The sequence below is a fragment of the Scyliorhinus torazame genome, chromosome 11, assembly GCF_047496885.1.
Source record: "Scyliorhinus torazame isolate Kashiwa2021f chromosome 11, sScyTor2.1, whole genome shotgun sequence".
NCBI lineage: Eukaryota > Metazoa > Chordata > Chondrichthyes > Carcharhiniformes > Scyliorhinidae > Scyliorhinus > Scyliorhinus torazame.
In genome coordinates this window covers 52,251,512-52,276,142 of record NC_092717.1, presented here as the reverse complement: position 1 = coordinate 52,276,142, position 24,631 = coordinate 52,251,512, and the positions used below count along the sequence as shown (strand labels likewise).

Sequence of the window (24,631 nt, the reverse complement as noted above, 5' to 3'; positions counted from 1 at the left end):
GCATCATGTATAGTTTTGTGTCTCACTTTAATGAGTTACAAAAATAATGCTGCAAGTATTTTACAATTCAAACTTTTTAATCAACTTATAATGCTAATCGTACAATATTTAAAACAAATGTCTATTGATGGTGGCCTTTATATATAACCGACTAATGATTTTATCATTGTGGTGATCGAATGTATATAAAACCCTCGTTTGTTGTTTAAATGAAATCTTATTTCAGTAAGGACTTGCATATTTTTTTTATTGTTCCTCCTGCACGTTATTCTTCGCAGTATTGTTTTAAATGCCAGGCCTTTCACTCTTGAAAACACGCAGTTCCACAATAATGTCACCTGAGTTGCTGGGGCAGGAGAGGGTGCTTCAATCGTAACTTTAAAAATTAAAAAAACACACAATCAGATCCTGACTTCTGAATATTTATGAGGATGTCTGAAAGTTGAGTGCATGTTCCCATTAATTGCTGCATATCTCAAGTTGCTGATAGTTTTTTAAAAAAGTGTTACAATTAGGATTCATCCATTGATGAGACAACATCAGTAAAACAGCCCTTTCTAAACCTCTAAAGTATTAGAACAAATCAACCAATAAGAAATATGAGTGCACATAGGACTGTGTTGCCTATGGTTCACAGATGCCTCAGTTGTAAGATATCACCTCACTACAGCAACTGTACAATTTGTTTCAAAGCATTTAGAGTAAAAGGAAGGTGGGATGACACTTTGTCTTATACCATTTATGCCCACTGTCATGTAACAAAGATAAAGGTGCATGTGTTTCCAATTTGTGTTGCTAACAAGGTGCAGTATCTCCCTGACTTCTCAGGAAACCCACCAGAAGAAGGCACACTGCCATGTCCAGCTGTTCCCTGACAGTGGTCGGTGGCATGGTTCATTGATGTAGGCTTGGGGTTGGGTTCTGTGTTTTTCCAAACGAACAAAATCTGGGAAGCCAAAATGAATAACATAAAGATCAGGAGAGGGAACTCAGTGGAATGCATTCCTCCATCCTGCTGTGTTAACATTGCAATTATTCAGCTCTCCCTTGAGGTTTTTCCCTGCCTAGTTGATGCTCTGCAACTACAAAGCTGAGACTTCCGGTTGCGGCTATGCCTAGGTAGGTCACACGTTCGGCAGCTCCTGCCGTGAACGGACATTTGGGCTATTCGGAGGGGCCCCAACTGCAATTGTTCGAGGGTTTCCAGTGTGGGAAGGTGACAGCAAGGTCCCCCCGACAGTATATGGATTGGACCAGGAGTGGAGCGGTTAGAAAAGTTATCCTGGTGCAGCGGAAAGTGCAAGGGAGGAAAAGCAAGATGGCGGCGGGTGGAGACCAAGCAGCGTGGTCGCAGGAGCAGCAGGAGTTTCTTAAACGCTGCTTCGAGGAGCTGAGGACAGAAATGCTGGCGCCAATGAAGGCGGCGATTGAGAAGCTTGTGGAGACCCAGAAGGCCCAAGGGGCAGCGATCCGGGAGGTGTGGCAAAAAGCCTCGGAGAACAAGGACAAGATCTTGGGCCTGGCGGTGAAGGTGGAGGCGCACGAGGCGCTGCACAAGAGGTGGGCGGAAAAATTTGAGTACCTGGAGAATAGGTCAAGGAGGAAGAATCTTCGGATTCTGGGTCTCCCTGAAGGAGTGGAGGGGCCCGATGCTGGGGCATATATGAGCACGATGCTCAATTCGCTGATGGGCGCGGGAACTTTCTCGAGGCCCCTGGAGCTGGATGGGGCTCATCGGGTCTTGGCAAGGAGACCCAAAGCCAACGGGCTGCCAAGGGCTGTAGTGGTGAGGTTCCACCGCTTTATGGACAGAGAGTGTGTCCTGAGATGGGCCAAAAAAGAGCGGAGCAGCCAGTGGGAGAACACGGAGATCCGAATTTACCAGGACTGGAGTGCGGAGGTGGCTAAGAAGAGGGCTGGTTTTAACCGGGCTAAGGCGGTTCTCCATCGGAAGGGGGTGAAGTTCGGGATGCTGCAGCCAGCGCGATTGTGGGTCACGTTCCAAGATCGGCACCACTATTTTGAAACGCCTGATGAGGCATGGAACTTTATTCAGACTGAAAAGTTGGACTCAAACTGAGGGTTTGTTGTGGGGGGGGGGGATGTTTACAGTGTTTACTGCGTTTGGGGAATGTTCTTTTTGTTTTGGTGCTGGGTGGGGATAGGTGAATGGATTTGATGTGGGCTGTGGGAGAGTGGGGGCGTCGGTGTTGGAGGGGCAGGGCCCCGGGGAAGAAGAGGGGGGGTGGAGGCCTGGGGATGGGGAGTTGGGGTAAGGCCGCAAAAAGGAGCTGCGCCAGAGGGGGCGGGGCCGGCTCAGGAAAGCGCGGGCTTTTTTCCCGCGTTAGGGAAGGATGGGGCCCGGGGGGGGGGGGGGAGGGCGGTGCTGGAGAGGAGTGCACACTGACTGCCAAGGGGTGGGGGGATTCTTACACTGGGGGATCGATGGAATGGCGGGAGAAGCCGGGGTCAGCAGGAGTCAGCTGACTTACGGGAGTGTCATGCGGGGAGCAAAATGGCTAGATGAGGATCTAGGGGAGGGAGGGGGGGGGAAACTGGGTTGCTGCTGCATTGGCCAAAGGGGAGCTGGGGGAGGGGGGGGGCGTGAGTAGCCCCCCGATCCGGCTGATAACTTGGAATGTGAGGGGCCTGAACGGGCCGGTCAAGAGGGCCCGGGTGTTCACGCACTTAAAGGGACTGAAGGCAGACGCGGTTATGCTCCAGGAGACACATCTGAAGGTGGCAGATCAGGTTAGGCTGAGAAAGCGATGGGTAGGGCAGGTCTTTCATTCAGGGCTGGATGCGAAGAACAGAGGGGTTGCAATACTGGTGGGGAAGCGGGTGTCGTTTGAGGCACTGAATATTGTAGTGGATAATGGAGGTCGATATGTGATGGTGAGTGGTAGGTTACAGGGGGTGCGGGTGGTACTGGTTAACATATATGCCCCGAATTGGGATGATGCCGGATTTATGAAACACATGCTGGGCCGGATTCCGGATCTGGAGGTAGGAAGCTTGATAATGGTGGGGGGGGGGGGGGTCTTCAACACGGTGCTGGACCCAGCACTGGACCGTTCTAGGTCCAGGACGGGTAAGAGGCTGGCTGTGGCCAAGGTGCTTAGGGGGTTTATGGACCAGATGGGGGGAGTGGATCCATGGAGGTTTGCCAGGCCGCAGGCCAGGGAATTTTTCTTCTTTTCCTACGTCCATAGAGCCTACTCCCGGGTAGACTTTTTCATTTTGAGTAGGGCGCCAATCCCGAAAGTGGACAAGGTACACCACGAGTCCGGTGGTGGCGGCGACGCTGAAGATCTGGGGGCAGATCCCCCGGGAAATGCTTTCAGGTACATGCAGGTGAGGGAATTCCCACTGCTTCTGGCACGTGGGATTCAGGACAGGGTGACTTCGGGTGTATGGGTTGGAGAAGGCAAGGTTTCGGCGATTTACCAGGAGCTGAAGGAAGAGGAGGAGGCCTCGGTGGAGGAGTTAAAGGGCAACTGGGAGGCAGAGCTTGGGGAGGAGATAGATGAGGGTCTGTGGGCTGATGCCCTGAGTAGGGTTAATTCTTCCTCCTCTTGCGCCAGGCTCAGCCTAATACAGTTCAAAATTACACAGAGTGCATATGACAGGGGCAAGGTTGAGTAGGTTCTTTGGGGTGGAGGACAGATGTGGGAGGTGCTCGTGGAGCCCGGCAAATCACGTCCATATGTTCTGGTTGTGCCCGGCGCTGGATGGGTTTTGGAGGGGTTTTGCGAGGACTATGTCCAAGGTGGTGAACGCCCGGGTCAAGCTGAGCTGGGGATTGGCATTATTTGGGGTATCGGACGAGCCGGGAGTGCAGGAGGCGAAAGAGGCCGGTATTCTGGCATTTGCGTCCCTGGTAGCCCAGCGGAGGATTTTGCTACTATGGAAAGATGTGAAGCCCCCTCGTGTGGAAGCTTGAACCAATGACATGGCAGGGTTCATCAAGCTGGAGAGGATAAAGTTTGCCTTGCGAGGGTCTGTGCAAGGGTTCTCCAGGCGGTGGCAACCGTTCCTAGACTATCTCGTGGAGTGTTAGGAGGTCAACAGCAGCAGCCCAAGGGTGGGGGGGGGGGGGTGGGCGGTCAGGAGGGAGTGAGGGGGGGTTCCTTTTGGGGTGGCGTTTGGGTGAAGGTGGGGGGTTTCCCGTATTTGTGCTTTTAAATGTTATTTGGGGGGTTATTGTATATGGGGTAAATCCAATGTATAATTTCTGATTGTTGTGTTTTGGTTTCTTTTTTCTTGTGGAGAGGGGGGGTGGTTTTGTTGAAAATTTGTTGGAAAATTTGAATAAATATATTTAAAAAAACAAAAAAAACTGCAAAGCTGAAAATAAGATCTTCCATCTCACTAAGGAGCTTTCCGGCCAATCCACATCCAACAACCTGCTCTGAAAACATTGCTCACATTTTGACAGCTGTGACAAATTCCACTACAGCAGCTGAGACAATCTATAACATTCTAAAACAATCAACAACACTCTAAATAAAACAAGTTCAACATTGGAAAAAATAACAAATTGCCCCAAAATCCCAGTGTTTTATGAAATCTTATAAAATTTCCAGGAATCAGATCCAGATCTGGAGCATCACCATATACTATTCAGTTCTTCTTTGGGCCACATCTAGTCTGTGTACCAAGTTTTATTGAAATCTGTCCATTATTTTTGAAATATATTGTTTACAGACGAACTAACAAGGGCAAAAACATTATTTAGTAATAAATTAATAATCTTTATTAGTGTCACAAGTAGACTTACATTAACACTGCAATGAAGTTACTGTGAAAAGCCCCGAGTTGCCACATTCCGGCGCTTGTTCGGGTACACGGAGGGAGAATTCAGAATGTCCTACTTACCTAACAAGCAAGTCTTTCGGGACATGTGGGAGGAAACCGGAGCACCCGGAGGAAACCCACGCAGACATAGGGAGAACATGCAGACCCGCTGTAGCGCACAATGACTTACGAGAGAGACGAGAAGTGATGAAGTCGATTGAGGCTTTATTAAGCGAGACTTGTCCCCAGCAGTTCAGCAACAGATTGAAGCGGCGGGGAGAAGCTCGGGTTCTTATACTCCGCCTTCAGGGCAGTGCCAGGAGTCAGCAGCCAACCAGGACCCGGGATCTGTCCGCCAATAGCATCACGGCTTCACAGTCCCACATGACCCCTAATACATACCACCACATTCACCCCTTGTTAAAAAGGAACCCGGCGGGGTGGTGGTTCGCATGGTGGTAGGGGTTTACAAGGCTGGTCCTGGGAGAAAAATTTCGGACATGTTACTACAGTTTTAGCCCTACACTGGGCTATGTACAAAGTTTGTGAAACTATTTACAATATTAGTAAGAGAAATTTTTTTTTTTTTTTGTTACAATACAACAACATTCTTGGTGTCACGCGGCTGCCACGAGTCGAGCGGGCGGTCTGATCTTCCTCGTCGATCGCCTCAGCCCCGGTGGTGGTGCAGGTGCTTGTTCAGGTGTTGTCGTCTCCGGGAGCGTTTCGGTGTTCGTTCCTGTTTCACTCCTGGGCGGGCACGGGAGGAGGACCGATCCTCCCGGGAAGGGGGCGGTCGCGGGGTGCGCCGGTGGTAGGAAGGGGATGATCGGTGTCGGGGGGGGGGGGGGGGGGTGTGTGTTGCCAGCGGGCGCCAGGTCCCGCAGGGAGACCGTGTCCTGTCGGCCGTCGGTGTACGCCACGTAGGCGTACTGCGGGTTCGCGTGGAGAAGGTGAACCCTCTCGACCAACGGATCCGATTTCTGTGCCCGCACATGTTTCCGGAGCACGACCTGGGGCCGCCAGCCAGGTCGGCAGTGACGTTCCGGAGGAGGACTTCCTGGGGAAGACGAGGAGGCGCTCATGAGGCGTTTGGTTAGTGGTGGTACACAGCAGCGACCGGATGGAGTGGAGAGCATCCGGGAGTACCTCCTGCCACCGGGAAACTGGGAGATCCCTGGACCGTAGGGCCAGCAGGACGGTCTTCCAGACCGTGCCGTTCTCCCTCTCTACTTGCCCGTTCCCCCGGGGGTTGTAGCTGGTCGTCCTGCTCGAGGCTATGCCCTTGCTGAGCAGGAACTGGCGCAGCTCGTCACTCATGAAGGAGGACCCCCTGTCGCTATGGATATATGCGGGGCAACCGAACAGTGTGAATATGGTGCCAAGGGCTTTAATGACTGTGGCCGCTGTCATGTCAGGGCAGGGGATGGCGAAGGGGAAACGAGAGTACTCGTCCACCACGTTCAGGAAGTATGCGTTGCAGTCGGTGGAGGGGAGGGGCCCTTTGAAATCCAAACTGAGGCGTTCAAAGGGGCGGGAAGCCTTGATCAGGTGCGCTCTATCCGGCCTGAAAAAGTGCGGTTTGCTCTCTGCGCAGATGTGGCAGTTCCTGGTGACTGTACGGACCTCCTCCACAGAGTAGGGGAGGTTGCGGGACTTTATGAAATGGTAGAACCGAGTGACCCCCGGGTGGCAGAGGTCCTCGTGGAGGGCTTGGAGACGGTCTATTTGTGCGTTGGCACATGTGCCGCGGGATAGGGCATCGGACGGCTCGTTCAGCTTTCCGGGACGGTACAAGATCTCGTAGTTGAAGGTGGAGAGCTCGATCCTCCACCTTAAGATCTTGTCATTTTTAATTTTGCCCCGCTGTGCATTATCGAACATGAAGGCTACCGACCGTTGGTCGGTGAGGAGAGTGAATCTCCTGCCGGCCAGGTAATGCCTCCAATGTCGCACAGCTTCCACTATGGCTTGGGCTTCCTTTTCCACTGAGGAGTGGCGGATTTCTGAGGCGTGGAGGGTTCAGGAGAAAAAGGCCACGGGTCTGCCCGCTTGGTTAAGGGTGGCCGCTAGAGCTACGTCGGATGCGTCGCTCTCGACCTGGAAGGGGAGGGACTCGTCGATGGCGCGCATCGTGGCCTTTGCGATATCCGCTTTGATGCGGCTGAAGGCCTGGCGAGCCTCTGTCGACAGGGGGAAGGTAGTGGTCTGTATTAGCTGGCGGGCCTTGTCTGCATACTGGGGGACCCACTGGGCGTAATATGAAAAGAACCCCAGGCAACGTTTCAGGGCTTTGGAGCAGTGGGGGAGGGGAAATTCCATAAGGGGGCGCATGCGTTCGGGGTCGGGGCCTATTATCCCATTGCGCACTACGTATCCCAGGATGGCCAACCGGTTTGTGCTAAAAACGCACTTTTCCTCGTTGTATGCGAGGTTCAGGGCGTTAGCGGTCTGGAGGAATATTTGGAGGTTGGCGTCGTGGTCCTGCTGATCGTGGCCGCAGATGGTTACGTTGTCGAGATACGGGAACGTGGCCTGCAACCCGTGCTGGTCAACCATTTGGTCCATCTCCCGTTGGAAGACCGAGACCCCGTTCGTGACACCAAATGGGACCCTTAGGAAGTGGTATAGACGCCCGTCTGCCTCGAAGGCTGTGTACTTGCGGTCACCTGGGCGGATGGGGAGCTGGTGGTAGGCGGACTTGAGGTCCACGGTGGAGAAAACCTTATACTGGGCAATCCGATTTACCATGTCGGATATGCGGGGGAGAGGGTACGCATCTAGCTGTGTGTACCTGTTGATGGTCTGGCTATAGTCTATGACCATCCTTTGCTTCTCCCCGGTCTTTACTACTACCACCTGGGCTCTCCAGGGACTATTGCTGGCCTGGATTATGCCTTCCTTCAGCAACCGCTGGACTTCAGACCGAATAAATATCCGGTCCTGGGCGCTGTACCGTCTGCTCCTAGTGGCGACAGGTTTGCAATCAGGGGTGAGGTTTGCAAACAAGGACGGCGGTTCAACCTTGAGAGTTGCGAGGCCGCAGATAGTGAGTGGGGGTATTGGGCCGCCGAATTGGAATGTTAGGCTCTGCAGGTTACACTGGAAATCTAATCCCAGTAATGTGGGCGCGCAGAGTTGGGGAAGGACGTAGAGTCTGTAGTTTTTAAACTCCCTCCCTTGCACCGTTAGGTTCGCGATGCAGAACCCTTTGATCTCTACGGAGTGGGATCCTGCAGCTAGGGAAATCTTTTGCGTACTTGGATGGATGGTCAGAAAACAGCGTCTTACCGTGTCTGGGTGAATGAAACTTTCGGTGCTCCCGGAGTCGATCAAGCATGATGTCTCGTGTCCGTTGATCAGCACCATTGTTGTCGTCGTCTGGGGCCGTGATTGATCCAGAGTCATCGAAGCCAGTCGTGGTAGTAGTGTCGCGGCGTCTTTTTCGGACCCCGTGGAGCCATCGATGCTGGGGTCCTTTGTTGTCATCCAAGATGGTGGCGTCCATGAATCGCACGCGGCCGGGGGTGGACAAAATGGCCGCCCCCATGGATCGCACGTGGTCGGGGGTGGACAAAATGGCCGCCCCCATGAATCGCACGTGGCTGGGGGGTTACAAGATGGCGGCGCCCATCCTCCCCTCGTGGTGCCCGGGACCCAAAATGGCGGCACCCGCGGGTCGCACATGGGGCGCTGGGGGGGTTGGGGAGCGTTTGGGCTATGCTGGGCTTGTTCTTCTCCGGGGATTGCGGCGACCCCCCGGGATCGGCACACAGCCGCGTAATGGCCCTTCTTGCCGCAGGTTTTACAAATAGCTGCGCGGGCCGGGCAGCGCTGCCGGGGGTGTTTCGCTTGCCCGTAGAAATAGCAGCGGGCCCCCCCGGGATGGTCTGGCGCTTTAACCGCGCAAGCCTGTGAAGGGGGGGGGTTTGTCGCGACGGGGGTCCACGGAGCCCAAGGGGCTGCCGCGGGGCCGTTGGCGCGGGCGTTTTGCGAGGCCACATCTAGGGAAGCTGCAATGGCCCGTGCCTCTGAGAGTCCTAACAACTCTCTTTCTAAAAGTCTTTGGCGGATTTGGGGAGAGTTCATACCTGCCACAAAAGCATCGCGAATTAGCATGTCCGTGTGTTCGATCGCGTTCACACGGCGGGCAGCTGCAGCCCCGTCCCAAAATTAGCAGCGCGGCGTAGAATTCTTCTAGCGATTCTCCGGGACTTTGCCGTCTCGTTGCGAGTTGGTAGCGCGCGTAGACCTGGTTCACGGGGCGAACGTAGATGCTCTTCAGTGCTGCGAGCGCCGTCGGGAAATCCTCTGCGTCTTCTATGAGAGGGTAAATTTCCGGGCTTACCCTCGAATGCAGGACCTGCATTTTCTGGTCTTCTGTGATCCGGCCGGGGGCCGTTCGGAGGTAGCCTTCAAAACATGCTTGCCAGTGTTTAAATACTGCTGCCGAGTTCGCTGCGTGGGGGCTGATCCGCAGGCATTCCGGGGCGATCCGGAGCTCCATAGTCTTTTAAGCTTGCTTAATAAATTGTAGCGCACAATGACTTCCGAGAGAGACGAGAAGTGATGAAGTCGATTGAGGCTTTATTAAGCAAGACTTGTCCCCAGCAGTTCAGCAACAGAATGAAGCGGCGGGGAGAAGCTCGGGTTCTTATACTCCGCCTTCTGGGCGGAGCCAGGAGTCAGCAGCCAACCAGGACCCGGGATCTGTCAGCCAATAGCATCACGGCTTCACAGTCCCACATGACCCCTAATACATACCACCACACCCGCACAGACAGTGACCCAAGCTGGGAATGGAACCTGGTCCCTGGCGGTGTGAAGCAACAGTGCTAACCACTGTGCTAGTTTCCACTCTCCTTCAGCGGAGGTTAAAATTAAATTGCAGAGACATTTGTATTTAAAAAACAAAAAGGATTCTGATGCATGATTCCTGCTCTAGGATTCAATAGAATTCTTACAATGTAGAAGGAGGCCATTCAGCCCATTGAGTCTGCACTGACACTCCAAAAGAACACCCCACCTAACCTGCACATGTTTGGACATTAAGGAGTAATTTGGCATGGCCAATCCACCTAGCCTGCACATCTTTGGACGGTGTCTGTATTCTCATACTAAACAATGCAATCACCGTGCAACACTGGGAAGTAGGTAATATACAAATACTATGGAGTTGAATTCAGTTTAGAGTAGCTGCAAACTGAACTAGATTAATTTGATATCTCGTGCAAAATAAAGACAACATTCCTTCCAGTGCCTCTACTTCATAATCTACTTCAGTGGGACAGCCCCCATTTGGTCACATTCTTACACTGGCCACAATTGGGTAGGTATCATCAGATATATTATCTTCACACTCTTGTTCCATTATCTCTGGAGTTCCCTAATGATGTATGCTGCGTCTCCCATTTCTTTCTTAACTACAATTTCTCCTTTAGTGGCATCTTATGGGGGCAGCTTCATAATGTATGTTAATGATACCCAGAACCATGTGTACCACTTCTCTCACCTCCTCCACTGTCTCTGTTGTCCGACTGTTTGACGGACGTCCCAGTCTTAGATTGACTGTAATTTCCTTCGGCTCAATGTCAGCTCAATGCGCCCCGCCACCCACTCACCTGCGCAATATCTCTATCATGACGACTGCTTACTTTCACCTCCACAATATTATCTACCTCAGCATCTGCCACAACCCATCTGCTTCCAAAATACTTGTTTATTCATTTCACAATTCCAGCATTCTCCTGGTTGCCTTCCCATCCTGTACAGTCTGTAAACTTCACACCTTACCCAAACTCTGGTGTCTGATTTTTAGTTTGCACCAAGCCCTACTCACTCGTCACCCATGTGCTTGCTGAAATAAATTGGCTCCTAATCACCCACCACCTTCAATTTAATATTATTACTCCCATATTCAAACCCCTCCAAGGCATTGCCCCAAGATATCTCTGTTATCTCCTCTCACCCTAACTCATCCAGAATTCTGTGCGTCTCTAAATTTCACCTTTTGCGCATCCCATCTTCTTTCTCTCCACCATCTATGCCCTGCTGTCTGTAATTCCCTCCATAAACTGCTCCATCTCGCCAGCTCCCTCTCCTTTCAGACTGTCCTTAAAACCCACCTGTTTGTGCATTCCTTTTCTTTAAAAGAGAACACTTCTTTGTCTTGGTATCCATTTTTCTATGTGAAAAAATAATATATAAATGTTAGAGTTAGTTGTGTTTATTACAGATGGCTACACAAAATGTAAAAAGCTTTTGGATGTACTGGTGACTTACAAAAGTCCCTGCATTCACATTTATTGTTTTCCACTTAAAGCTGACCAAAGGGTATGGGAAGTTCTTGAGCGAGTGTGAATGTCAAGGTAACACTGCAGAAAATGACCAAGTCATTTGCACATCTGCTGCTGAGCTGTTTACGTCACTGTAGTTGTGTTGGCTGCAAGAAGCCAGACAGAACTGGAAGAGGGAACCCAAAGGTTCTGCAGAAACTGCAAGTCTTCGAACAGCAATCAAATAGTAGACAAGTTATAACATAACTTTCAGGTTCATATGACTTACAAACTACTGGATCTATGTTTTTGTAGTTTGCATGTGAACTAAATAGTCCCCATAATAAATCCAGCATCATCCTCCATGAGGAAGACGGGGTTGTAGAACTCCATTGTACCACCAAAATCCAATAAATTTAAGAAATTACTTTGCCATTTGACATTTTATATCTTTGGTGTGAAACAGAACATGTCTATGAGGATGCATTCCACTGAACTCAAGAATATCTCTTCAAACAATATGATAAATTTTAGGAATTGTCTATACTAGTTGGGAGGGATGTACAGGTTTTTATAATAATAATAATCTTTATCAGTGTCACAAGTAGGCTTACATACACTGCAATGAAGTTACTTTGAAAATCCCCTAGTCGCCACACTCCGGCACCTGTTCGGGTACATGAAGGGTGAATTCAGAATGTCCAATTCACCAAACAAGCACTAAATGTAAGCATGCCACTGCAGTGTAGGTGACAAGAGTATTTTATACAGGATTTTGTCTCTGCTTTTTGCAATGAAATAGGAAATGTTTTTAAAGAATGTATGTGCAAATCATTACAAGTAGTGCACAGGAAATGTTCCCATTTAATCTGAACAGAGTCCTGATTACCGTCACGTAGAATGTCCCAGAGCAATATAGAAACTTGACCAGTATTAACTGAAAACATGGCAGGTATCCAGATCAGTTAATATGTAAAGAGGGCATTTGAAGTAATTTCCAAGAAAGCAATTTGTTTTCAGCTAATGGGCCTCACTCGATAACCTTGGTGTCGATTTAGAGTCTTATTTGCTTTTGCAGTACCACATGCTGGAGTCAGCCCAGCGGAATATTACCACCACCAGATGGCCCTGCTGGCTGGCCACCGTAGTCCGTACGGTGACATCCTTCCTCCAACTGGCATGGCAACTGCTGGTGCTCTTCACATGGAATATCTGCATACAATGGAGGGTAGGTAACAATTTTTAAAAAGTTACATATTGAAAAATTCACCATGGTAAAAGCTTCCATTTAAATGTTTAAAAAAAAAAAAAAAAAAAAAAAAATCTGAAAAAATTCAATCATTACATTGTTTAGAAAAGCAACCCACCAAAAAAAAAACAAAATCTTGGGCTCTGTCACATACGTTTGAGGGAACTGACTTTTATACGATCAGGTCTTTTTTGGTGTTGACTGTTATCAGAGTGGTAAATGGGGGTTTAACCACTGACTAGCAATTTCCAGGTCTAAGAGGGTGAAGAACTGAATAGTATTTACCAAAGTAACATCTAGTACCATGGAATGGCAGGTCAAAGCCTTCCTTCTGCATTACCACAGAGGTGAATCTTCATTCTCAACAGAGCCAAGTAAAAAGAAATTGGCTCCCCAATAAAGAGGCAGGAATTTGTGGAGTGGCGGGATGGGGGGAATTCTACCTGTGACATTCCCATGCATTTCCTATAGGGCTCAATATAACAGTAGGATACACAGAAGTTTATATCATATTTTCCATTCAGTTGGGAAGTGGGAAATGACATTGGAGAGGGAGATCAAAAAAGGTCAGAGAAAATGGTGTTGGACCATTTTAAGTATTCCTTAGGTTGTATCTCTCTCGCTGTGTGAGGAGTTGGCATGTTAATATATTTATGCAGATAAAGTGTTGAGTTTTACCCTCTCAACTCTCCACATAGACTTTTTTTCTCAATCTCAGGCTGGGTGAGGTACTCCATTGGACGCAGGCTGTGCAAGTCAATGCACCAATGCACCTCCCAGTGGCCAACTTTTAAATTGCAATTGCAGAAGTCCCTTACCTGAAAACTGACACTGGTGTGCAGCTCCGAGAAGATCTAGAGAGGAAAAACGTTTCAGGGTAAAATAATTCTAACAATCCAAATGCTTTTATCTTGTTCAAGTAAAAAATAGGTAAGGAACATTTCAAATAGCTGTTCCCATTCTATTCCGTGTTGGAAGAACTAAATTGAAAATTCTTTTGAGTTCAAATTCAGTAGCTAGCAAGATCGTATTTATCTATTATATAAAAACAGCTTTAATATTAATGTACCCTAATTCAATTTAAAGCAAATTCTGTGGCAGAGCTCATAAAAGTTCAACACAGGTTTACTAATCCCATTAACATGCCTGGAGCCTATTCAATGTATGTTTCCCAAAAAGGAAAATCTGGGTTAGAAATAGGATGATGTGGAAATATCAGCTGATTGTGAGATTATTCATTTAAATACAATAGGGTGATGAAAAAATTATACTACTTTTCTATGCAGAACTATTATGAGATCAATTTCTTCTAAATAAATTAATGGAACTTGTTTTTGTATAATTCAAGTATGGCAGCAATAGCATTTAAATTAGGCAATGTTTTAATATGGGCTGCAAATGTGCAGAGCGACATTATGCAAATGAGTTATTTTGCAGTGTAAATAGAAGATTAAAAGAAGACTGCATTGTGGGAAGGTCACTTAAACTCACCTTTTCCAGCTGATAAGGGTTTGTTTAGTTGGTACTTCCTTTTAATCTGAACAGGATGAACATACCTCTTCACTTTGTACAAAGCAATTGCAAAGATCTAAATTCCAGTCAATGTCAAACTTCAATCTGGATTAGGGATATGTTGCCCTATCATTCATCTCAGTATGGATCTATTCATCTGCTGCCGCTTAACAATAATATCCTGAAATTAACCTACTTTTCCATTAAAATGTCTGTCATTGCACTTGCCGCAGCTTTTTAAAAATAATTTATTTTCATCTTTTTTAAATAGTTGGTGTAAGTGCTTTTTAGATGCTAACGATTTTGTAAACTATTTTTTTTCTAACCTTGCATTCTACACTATAAAAGCTGCTGCAGTTACTTTACATAGTGTGGATTATTTACACAATGGCACTCCATTCATTCTCAAGTTCATGAACGTCAAATTCAACAGGAACAAAATTTTTCTCCAGCATTTATTACCCCAGTTGTTGGCAAATAGTGAAATTACAAGAATATCCTCCCCGTTGTACATGTAAACTGTGCACAGACTTACCCAGAAATGTGGAACTCTGCTGGTCACTAGCCCCAGATGGAACTTTTTTCTATTTGCTGTCTCCCTTCTCCTTTCTAAGCAGTGAAACCAACATGCGTGACTCTGATCATAGTGAAGATATGAGGCTAATTTTATAAGATTGTTTCACATTACAGAAACAAGCCAATCAGTCCAACAGTTCACACGACTCTCCCCATCCCATTTCATCTCACATTTTCAACATATCCTTATAATACTTTCTCCCTCACATACGCTTATTGAGCTTTTCCTTAAAGGCATTTACATTGTTCACCTCAATCACCCATGTGGGAGCAAGTTCCATATTCTCTCCGCTCATTGAGGCTTAATGTGCAAAAACTGCAATCAAACTTCTCTTCTAAGATCGTTATCGCTATTATGAGGGTTGACATCATTGTAATACAGTTTATGTATGAAAAATTATTTCCTGTCAGTGAGCTAAATCCATATCCCTGATTGATAACAATGGATGGTTCAGGAGCTAACTGATAGCACTCGGCTTTTTTTTTTTCCAGAGGTGCTCAGCCAGTTCAAACTTTGTATCAGGCCCACTGGTGAAATTATGATGCTTAATTTATCCCTGCTTCTGCTTTAGTTATGGTTTGTTGAAACTCTCTTAATGAAGGAGATTCCTACTGGGATTTGTGTTGTAGGTTTATTACATTCGTAGTCTATAAAGTCCCCTCTTTAGCTTTTAAGTATGGAATTTAGAAAATGAGAGTGGTTCACAAAACAATGTATTAATTACAGTAGTACAAGTAGCATAAGGTAAAATAAAGTGTTTTAAAAAAAAAAAATAGTGAGTATAATTTTTGATCGCTTTCAATGTTGCACATATAAAAAGGGAGGAAATCTCTAAACCGACACTGATAACAGATATGACTTTAAAAGAAAGACTCATCCTGGGCAACGATTGAAATAATCTGCATTACATTCATTGGAAACAAGCTACTTTTCTCTTCAGGTGTAGTTAAAATCCTACTGGATAAAGTGTTATTGTCTCATGTTAAATTGGTAATGTCTACATGTTCCAATTTATAAAAGAGCAAGAATGCTCAGAGTCTGCTTAATTAGGGTGAGAAGACAAATGAATAGAATTTCACTTTCATTTATAAATGAACAGGCAAAATGCTGTTAATATTATCCTGAAAATACTTTGACCCTATCACTTCAAATTTATGCTTAGCTTGGAACAATGTTCCCTTTAAAATGTAGTTGTTATGCTTGGTCAGTTTCTTAAGTGCATGTTCCCTTTAATTTTTGTTTGCAAGGCCGCTCACTCGCGCAGTGTTTGTAACAAAAAATAAAGCCCGGCATGTTACCTTCCAGGCAGCTGCACAACCACACACTGTACCAAAAACATTAGGACACTTTTCAATTGAAAAGTTCTAGGAATTTTCCCTTCAATACAATGCCATTTCTCAGCGGGAATTGTGAGCTAAAGTAAAATATAAGTGCTTGTAATTCAGTTTAAGTTATTATTTGCCTTTCCAGTTGAAGGACGCAATTAGAATTATGATGAGATTTATAGTTAGTCGAACACTAAACGTTTCAGTTTTGCCTAGCTATTCAACTGACATTTATACATTTAGACATAACCACAAGACTGAGTTTTGGTATGTTTTCATCATAGGAATTGTGCTCATCATCTGCCTCATTTGACCCAGCCTCCCACTTCCATTCATTCTTTTGGCCTCAGGGACCCAGCTGAGACTTATTTCAGTGACCTACTTTGGCACTGGTCAGAATTCCTTATCCTTTGTATTTTATCCTCTCTGACTGAGGATGTAGAGATAGAAAGCCATCTGACTTCCTCTAATCATTCAACTTCAAGATTGCAAAAAAAATGACAAAAGTCCATTTATTTCAACATATGCTCCCAGTATTCTCCCTTGATATTCTGCTGGAAAGGATGGAAAATGGGACCAATGTTTACCAGCTTCACATAAATCTGAATTTGTACAGAAATAGGATTTTCACCCATATATGTTCAACTGCAATTTTGGGTACAAATTTGCATTTGCCTAACATATGGGAATATTAGCTCTTAAATGACTGTTGGAAGCAGTAAATGTGCCCCAATTAAGTTATTACCCTGGTCACATGGATTATACTAACAAGTATAAAAATAATTGCCACTGCCTTGGAGATAAGTTTCTCAACATATCTTGCATCTTGAGGACCAGCCAATCATAGCCACGCACTGTACAACTTAATTTCAACTTGAAATTTCACAACTTTTATTTTCTATTCAGTCAGCTTTTGTTCTGAAGGTTTCCTTATTCCTGGTACAGGTCTGAACCACTGTCTCGCTGCTTGTGGTGAATTAATGATGTGAATGTCTAAGCAGCCGTCAGATTCATAAATCACTAGAAATGAGTGGGGCAATACATAGAAGCCGTTACTTTTTGTTTAGCAATTTATCATTTTGCTTGCACATTAATAAACAGAGCTCCCTTGAGGTAAGGCAGTGGAAGATAAATTCTTCTTCCTAATTTTCCTCAATTGCAGCCAGTAGATCACAGGTGAGAAGTAAGCTACTTATCAGAGAGAGTCATTTTTTTGAGCCTCCTTCTGCACATTAGTTGGGCATGATGAATAAATAGGCAGCTTGAACATGAAATATGACATGATCCTCTGCTCTAATTCTCTTCTTTAATGCAACAGGCTCTCGATTCTCCAGTCCAAGGTTGTCAACCAGGCCAAGCCGAAAGCGTTCATTGTCTATATCCCCATTGTCTGATTCCAACTTTGACCTTCAGACTATGATAAGAACTTCCCCCAACTCCTTGGTCACCATACTCAATAATTCCCGGAGCAGCTCCTCCACCAGTGGCTCCTATGGTCATTTAGCTGCCGGCGCCATAAGGTAAGAAGGATTCACTCTTACTCCCGGTTCATCAGATATGCAACTTCAGCTTTAAAAATGTTAAGCTTTATGGTTTACTGCTTGTTTATCCATTTACGTTCCATTTTTTATAACCCCATTTTTTCCTTTATGTGTGACGATCTGGAAACTATTATACTACTGGTTCCTGCTGTAATTTTGTGGCGGTTTCCTCAAAGTACAATGGCACTACAAGAAAGGGTGGGCTTCCTGTCATTGTTTAGCTAAACAAGTTTTATTTGTTAAAGAGTCATCATCATCTTTATGAATCAGTGCTAATATCTCCTTTCATATAGGAAGTGAAACGGGCCATTCATTATATATCTTGCAACGACATGTGAGTTGTATGTTTCGATAAAGAAAACGTTTGTTCTTAAAGTAGTTGTAAAATGTTTTTGCCCTTTGGATTCTGCCTTTTTGCTTTTATCCTTATTTTTGTGTTAAAATATCTGAAAGGTCTTGGGCTTGGACCTTAACTAACTACAATTGGAAGAACCCAGAGATAAGACTGGGCAGAAGGTACCTTCTAAAGGTACACTTTCAGTTTCAGCTATTCTGCTTAGGCGTGAAACAAATGTCTATAGTCTCACTCTAGACATGGGTAGCTCAGTGTGTCCCATTCATTTCTTCCACAGCTAAATCTTACTGGAAGAACAAGTTTTTGATTTAAACAGCGCTATTTAATTAATGCCAGATCCAACCAAACTAAAACCTGGAGAGTGAGAGAAACAGTGCCACAGCAATTCACTGGGGCTTTACTAAATGGAGAACTATTACCTGCTGCAATGGGTTTTGCTCTGATAGTGTTTTACCTTCCTCCTGATGATCAGAAAGATGTAAATGATTGTGTGCTGACCTCCTCGTTTTGCCATTTGTAAATTACTGTGATTGCATGGAATGTATTGCATTACAGAACGATGTGAAGCTCGCTTTATGAAGACGAGGTTGAAAGTCTGTTGTTGAATGTGGCGTCTGTTGTGTCTCTGTCAGGCTCACAGCATAGCCAAGAATAGCTCGAGTTTCCAGAGTCCCAAAGGGGTAGAAAGTATTTGAGTTGCAATAGGAAAGAGAAGGCAGCGAGTACCAGCATATTTTGCAGTTTGAGAGAAGACATTTTCAGTAATGTGGCTTTATGCTTGACATTTTTTTCAAAGCCTAATTTGAGAAACAGCACCACATAATTGATGTATAGGTGTTTTTCAGATCGCATATGTCACATGCAATTGACTAAGAGGACATTGTTACCATTTGATGCGATTCATAATTGTTTTGAGTCCTATGTTTTTGATCTGTTAAATGTTATATAAGAATATTGCTTGGATGCTATATAGGTGAGGCTCAGAATCTGGAACACCATTGTTGGTTTAATCTAATTACTAATACATAACTTTAACTTGAAGGCAATTCATAGGGCCCCTTCCATTTCTGTGTTGTTCTTGCCCATTGTAAATTACTTGGCTGGTGAGTGCTTTTCACTGAACAGTAGCCAAACTACCTTTTGGGGTAAAATCCATAGATTGCAATGAAGTTTGCAGTTCCGCAGGGTTGTAACAGTGTGCAGAAACTGGTAGTTAACACCGTTACATATCCTACTGTTTGTTGGTGACCAGATCAATCTCTGTGTGAAAGGACAAAAAAAACAATATTAAGGTGCAGATTAGGGTGTGCCTTTTGTTTTACAGAAACGTACATAAAAATGAATAAATTAACCCTTGGATAACAATCATCTGATATATAATGCTGTGGAACATGGTCAATGCTCTATTAGTCTATTAGATTATTGAAGAGGAGAGAGTTAAGTCACTTTGTTCTTTGATGAATAGGTGGCACATGGAAAAATAAATTGGACAAACTGCCAGAGAGCTCAGTGAACATGAAATTTACCATTAGAAGTATGCTCAAGAACACATTTTAAGTCTGATATGCATCTTCTGATTAATACCCTATCAATCATACACACTGTCTGCCACAGCCTTAGTGTATTGTAATAACTCATGAATTACACTCACACACATACAATCACAAGCAACATGGGTTTTTGAGGTGAATGTTTTGATACATTCTTTTGTGCAAATTAGATTTTTGTTTCTGTTTTATTGTTGATCTGGATCATACCCTTTTTTTTGGTCATGAATCTCTCTTGTGGCATTTTCACCCCCCCCCCCCCCACCACCACCACCACCACCAAGGCAGGTTTGACCCATTGCACAAGTATCCCAGAGACTGTAAAGTGCAATTGCTGTGTCACTGACATTAGTCATGCTTCTTTTGTCACATTAATATGTTGCGCCATAGTGCTGGCCCTGTCTGCCCACTTTATGCTCACATTTGCTGTCTTATTTTTTCTAGAAGCATATGCAGAGTGCTGGCACCTCTTCCCAGTTTATTTCTGATTCCACATCACCTGTTGCTTCCTGTAAACATACAGTCGTGATATTTATTTCCCAGAATAAAATGTCATAAGTTTGATTCGAAAGTCCTGCAGTCCATGATGACAGTTCTGTAGCTCCAGATTTGTTAACTCACACCCTTTCCACCATCTTTGCTGCCCATGTCCCTAATAAAATGTTTACTTTCTCTCACCCAAGTCATTCTCCTTAGTCGCTACCCCATCATCGGCTACCTTAAGTTTAAAAAAAAGCAGGCGCACGGAATGTGGCGACTAGGGGCTTTTCACAGTAACTTCATTTGAAGCCGACTTGTGACAATAAGCGGTTTTCATTTCATTTCATTTTTCATGAAGTTTAAGGGACATAGATCTGAATATCCTTGGTGGACAATTGGATAAACCATGTATTTCCAGGTCTGGCTGGAACACATGAAGCATTATCTGATCCTGCTCTCCATCATTGAAATTGCCCACTATTGAAATATAACCAGGAAGGCAAGGATAACTCCCAACTTCTCTTCCCCACCATCTTCTTAAATCACCTTCTGCTTTATCCATTTTTCTCTATCCTTACCTTCAAAAATAATGCCAGGAGCTCTTTTTGTTACAAAAATCAAAACCTTTCATTCAGCTTCAGTGACTTCCTCCCTTTCCTGAGACCATTTGGCCTTATTTCCTCTTAGGATCTCTCCTGCCTTCGCCCTAAACTTGTATGTTTCTCTACTTTCTTTCCTATCTCTCCTCATTTTCTCTCCAGGCTCATCTTTTCAATGAGGTCCATCTCTTGCTTTTTTTTCCCTCTCTTTTTAAAAAAAAAAAAATTAGAGTACCCAATTCATTTTTTTCAATTAAAGGGCAATTTAGTGTGTCCAATCCACCTAGACTGCACATCTTTGGGTTGTGGGGGCGAGACTCCACGCGGACGGTGACCCAGAGCCGGGATCGAACCTGGGATCTCGGTGCCGTGAGGCAGCAGTGCTAATACCTCTTGCTCTTTAACCCCTAACCGGATGACCGCCCAACTTCGCTTCTTCCCTTCCTTGATTCCTTATTAGCTAACAATAATTGTTTACTCTCCTCGCATTCTGTACCCCTCCCCTTTACATCTGCCGTCATCGTCCTCCCCTTAAAAAAAAACCCTGACTTCTCTGTCTTTGCAAACGACCACCCCAACTCCAACCTCCTTTCCAAAGTCATTGAACATGATGTTACCCCTTAATTTGGGAGGCATCTTTCTCAGACCTTCATGTTTGGATCCCTCCAATCAGGCTTCCACCCCTACCATAGTATCGAAATGGCTCTGGAAATCACAAATGATACCTAATTGACTGTGCTAAAGGTAAACTATCCAACCTCATCCTTCTCAAGCTGTCTGCAACCTTTGACATGGTTGACCACTGTTCCTGTGCTCTTAACAGTCGTCCATTGCACTTGTCTGGTTCCATTCTTAAACATCCAGTCAAATTTTTAGAATCATCTGCAATAACTTCCCACATTGTTACCTCTGGTGTTCATCAAGGATCTGTCTTGGCCCCCTTTTCATCTACATGCTCCATCTCAGCGACGTCATACAAAAAACAGAGTCAATTCCCAAGTGTACACCGATGAAACCTAGGTCTACCTCACCCCACCCCACTTGGCTCATTCACTGTTTCTAAAATGCCAATGCTTGTTGAGAATGTAGCAAAATAGTGGGTATGGTGGTGCGCTGTGGTGGGCTTCAGATTTGTCTATGTGTTAGGTTGCACCTGCATGAATGTAAAGTGGTCCCATAAAAATGTGGCTTAACCCTCCTGGCTGACCATTTCTCTAGATGCTACAGCTGTGGTGTCAACCAAGGTTTCTGGCGAGTGTGTTAATCTGGGGGTGCTGCTTGTGTGCTACCTGTTGCAATTACCAACAGGTCTTGGTCACCAATTTTGGAGGTATCCATGAATGAGACAGCAGTGTTCAAAGCAGACCTTTACGAGGCTTCAAGCCAGCAAAGTTCAGTCAAGGCCAACCAGCAAATAAGAATTGTAAACCCAATTGGCACAGTATGGTCTGACCTTCAAGGGTCAGTCAGATGCTTCAGGCACATGTGGGGATGCCTCATTGCAGACCACGGTGAACACCATTTTAATAGCTTGAGTTGCTCATTGACTCCACACTAATTTTTCTTGTCTTTCCGAGCTTCTGGCGATCGCTAGGGTGAATTTCAAGACACTTTTGTCCTTACATTTCATTGGTTGTAATGTTGCCCAACAGGGGGAAAAAAAATCTGCTTAGTAAATCTAAATTCCTCCTTGAGAAAGGCAGAAAATCTAATAAAATAAGCAAATAGTGCAAATACTGGAGTCTGAAACAAAAAAAGAATGCTGGAAAAACTCAGTAGGTCTGGCAGCATCTGTATCAGGAGAACAAAACAGAGGGCGCGATTTAATGGAAAAAACCAGACCTGTTTTGGACGTGTCGAACGGGGTGTTTCCCAATGCTTGCATCACTGAGAACAACCCCGCTCTTAAATGGGACTCTGCTTCTTGTTCGGGCTTTGACAAGAAATGCCCCACCTAGGCCACGTTTAGACCCAGTTACTGCACTAATGAGCCAGTGCAGGAAGCGATCCGAAATGGCACCTCGATTTCTTGAGCCCGCATCGCAGCCTCCCAATGCCCCAACTTACTAATTAGAGGGTCCTCAAGCCCCCCCTCCCCCCATACCCTATCTCATAAGGGCAGGGCTCCCAGGTCCGATCTCGGGCATGGGCAAGATGCCACTCTGGCACCTAGGTGCTGCCATCTGACAGAGCCACCTGGGCCCCCTGCGATTCCAGGGTGGCACTCCGGGTGTTCAAATGGCATTGCCCAGGTGTCATAGGGGGTGCCAGGATGTCCAGAGCCCGACCACCCAGGGGCTCCCGATCCACATTTATGGAGACCAGTGCTAAACGGCGCCCAGTCAAGTTTTCCGAGGCATGGCTGTTCAATCCCACGCCTTGGATAACTCCGGCATAGACATATTCAAGTGACCGAACAACTGACTTGAATATGCAAATCTGGTTCATGCCCTGTGAGGGCGAGATCTGGAGCGCGACTCCTCGTGAGATCTTGTTGGATCTCACGAGGCGTAATGAGTGTCGTAAATCTCGAGAGATTTACCGGCCTCGTCGCATCCCAAGTCCGGCGCGACAAGGCCATTAGGTCGCGGCCAGAGTTAACATTTCGAGTCTGTTTGGCTATTCATCAGCGAGTGACAGGGTTGTTGCCACTAGCTTTCCAGGTGACCAGACATACCCTCCACTGTGAGCATTAAATTCTGCCCTTAGTGTTCAGAATTATGAAAAGTTTTGAGAGAGAATTGTTTCAATTATATACCCACCCATAGTGCATTACAGCCGAATAAATACTTTTGAAGTGTTGACACTTGCAATGAAGATAAATGTAACAGGCAGTTTGTCCCACAACCAATAACAAACCATTAGTAATATGTGCTTAGTGTTTTTTTGCTGAGTGATAAATATTGACCAGAAGAATTCCCCTGCTCCTCTTCTCATAGTGCCAAAGAGCTTTTACAACCACCTGAGAAGGCAAATCAGACCTCAGCTTAATATAACGTCCAAAAGACTTCTCCCGTCATCACCGACCTCTGGCCTGTTCCACTCCGAGATCCTGGCCTCTCTCGTGGATGTATTTCCAGCAACAGCCACCGCCTCCCAGTGGTGCGGTTGAGCAGAAGATCTGCTGGCTCCTGATTTGCCAGCAGCTCTTGGCAGGCGGGACTTCCTTGCCCTGGGGTCCTGATCCAATGGATAGCTGGTGGCCTGCTAATTTCTTGATTGGCTTGTAATTTGGCACGCCTTCTCCAAAGGGGATAACGTGGGTCTCTCACCAGTTCTCCAGCCAGCAGCCTTGACTCCCGTCACCTCCATAAAATTCCCCATTTGTCTCTGATGATTTTAAGTACATTGAAAACAACCACTGGAGTTGTTTCAATCAGTGATGTTAATAGCATTTTTTGTGGTTAAAGTTTTGATATAATGAAAAGAATAAGTACTGGCTATTTTATATCAGAAATAAGGAACAGAGCTGTCACATACCAGTTCAAGAAACTGAAGAAAAGTAAATCAGTCATGGAAGTTATAATATTCATAGTTCTTTTTTAAAATCTTTCCAATTAAGGGGTGATGCGACCATCAATTCACGCGAGACAGAGAGTTGAAGTGAACAGTGGCTTTAATCAACTAGAACAGTGCCTGCCTGCGACTGCACTGCTAGTGAGAACCGCCAACAGGGCAGATGCTTTTTATACCTCCCCTCAAGGGGGTGGAGCCGGGGCGGAGCCCACAAGGGCACCAACATGATATATTCCGTGTAGTACGGTACAATGGTCCATAGGTGGAGCCCACATGGGCAACAGTGTGATAGTGGTGAATGGTTAGTACAATATGTTCACCACAAGGGGCAATTTAGCATGGCCAATCCACCTACCCTGCACATCTTTGAGGTGTGGGGGTGAGACCTACGTAACACGGGGAGAATGTGCAAACTCCACACGGACAGTGACCCGGGGCCAGGATTGAACCCAGGTCCTCAGCTAACCACTGCGCTACTGTGCAGCCCCATAGTTCTTTTAAATAATGATATTTTCTTTTAAATATAGTTTAAACCTAAAGCCTAGATTATCAACATTTTTAATGAAATGACTCGATGCACAAGTTTGTAATTATTTGGTAATGTTTATTTGAATAATAACCATTGGACTGAGTAAAGTCCAGTAACGGAATACATAACAGGAAGGAATAGAGTTGCTATGCTATATACTCCTAACTGATTTTGACAACTAATTTAAGCATCATGTTGACTGTGGAATAGTCTTAATATGATTTCCTGTGTACTAACAATGGTCTGAGAGTACAGTCGAGTAATGAAGTGATGACAGGTATTAGCAAGTGTAATGTGCTCTAATAGACATTTAATGACATTTAATTCAA

General features: G+C 45.6%; 1 protein-coding gene and 1 long non-coding RNA gene across 6 annotated transcripts in view; one reads left to right on the top strand and one right to left on the bottom strand.

The window, feature by feature from the left end:
• LOC140385282 (transcriptional activator GLI3-like) overlaps positions 1 to 24,631 on the top strand; it is a 526,585-nt gene that overhangs the window by 394,282 nt on the left and 107,672 nt on the right. For all 4 annotated transcript variants that reach the window (XM_072467248.1, XM_072467249.1, XM_072467250.1 and 1 more), the window contains 2 exons: positions 12,151 to 12,300; positions 17,054 to 17,255. In XM_072467248.1, the coding sequence (XP_072323349.1) occupies positions 12,151 to 12,300; positions 17,054 to 17,255 (352 nt within the window). The remainder of the gene's footprint in view (positions 1 to 12,150; positions 12,301 to 17,053; positions 17,256 to 24,631) is intronic.
• LOC140385283 (uncharacterized) lies at positions 59 to 14,406 on the bottom strand. 2 transcript variants are annotated; one of them, XR_011933330.1, is made up of 6 exons: positions 14,369 to 14,406; positions 13,140 to 13,175; positions 11,962 to 12,284; positions 10,923 to 10,981; positions 838 to 946; positions 59 to 376 (listed from the first exon to the last, which is right to left on the bottom strand). It is a non-coding gene; the product is annotated as an uncharacterized lncRNA (long non-coding RNA). The 2 variants fall into 2 exon arrangements; XR_011933329.1 differs by lacking the exons at positions 838 to 946; positions 10,923 to 10,981.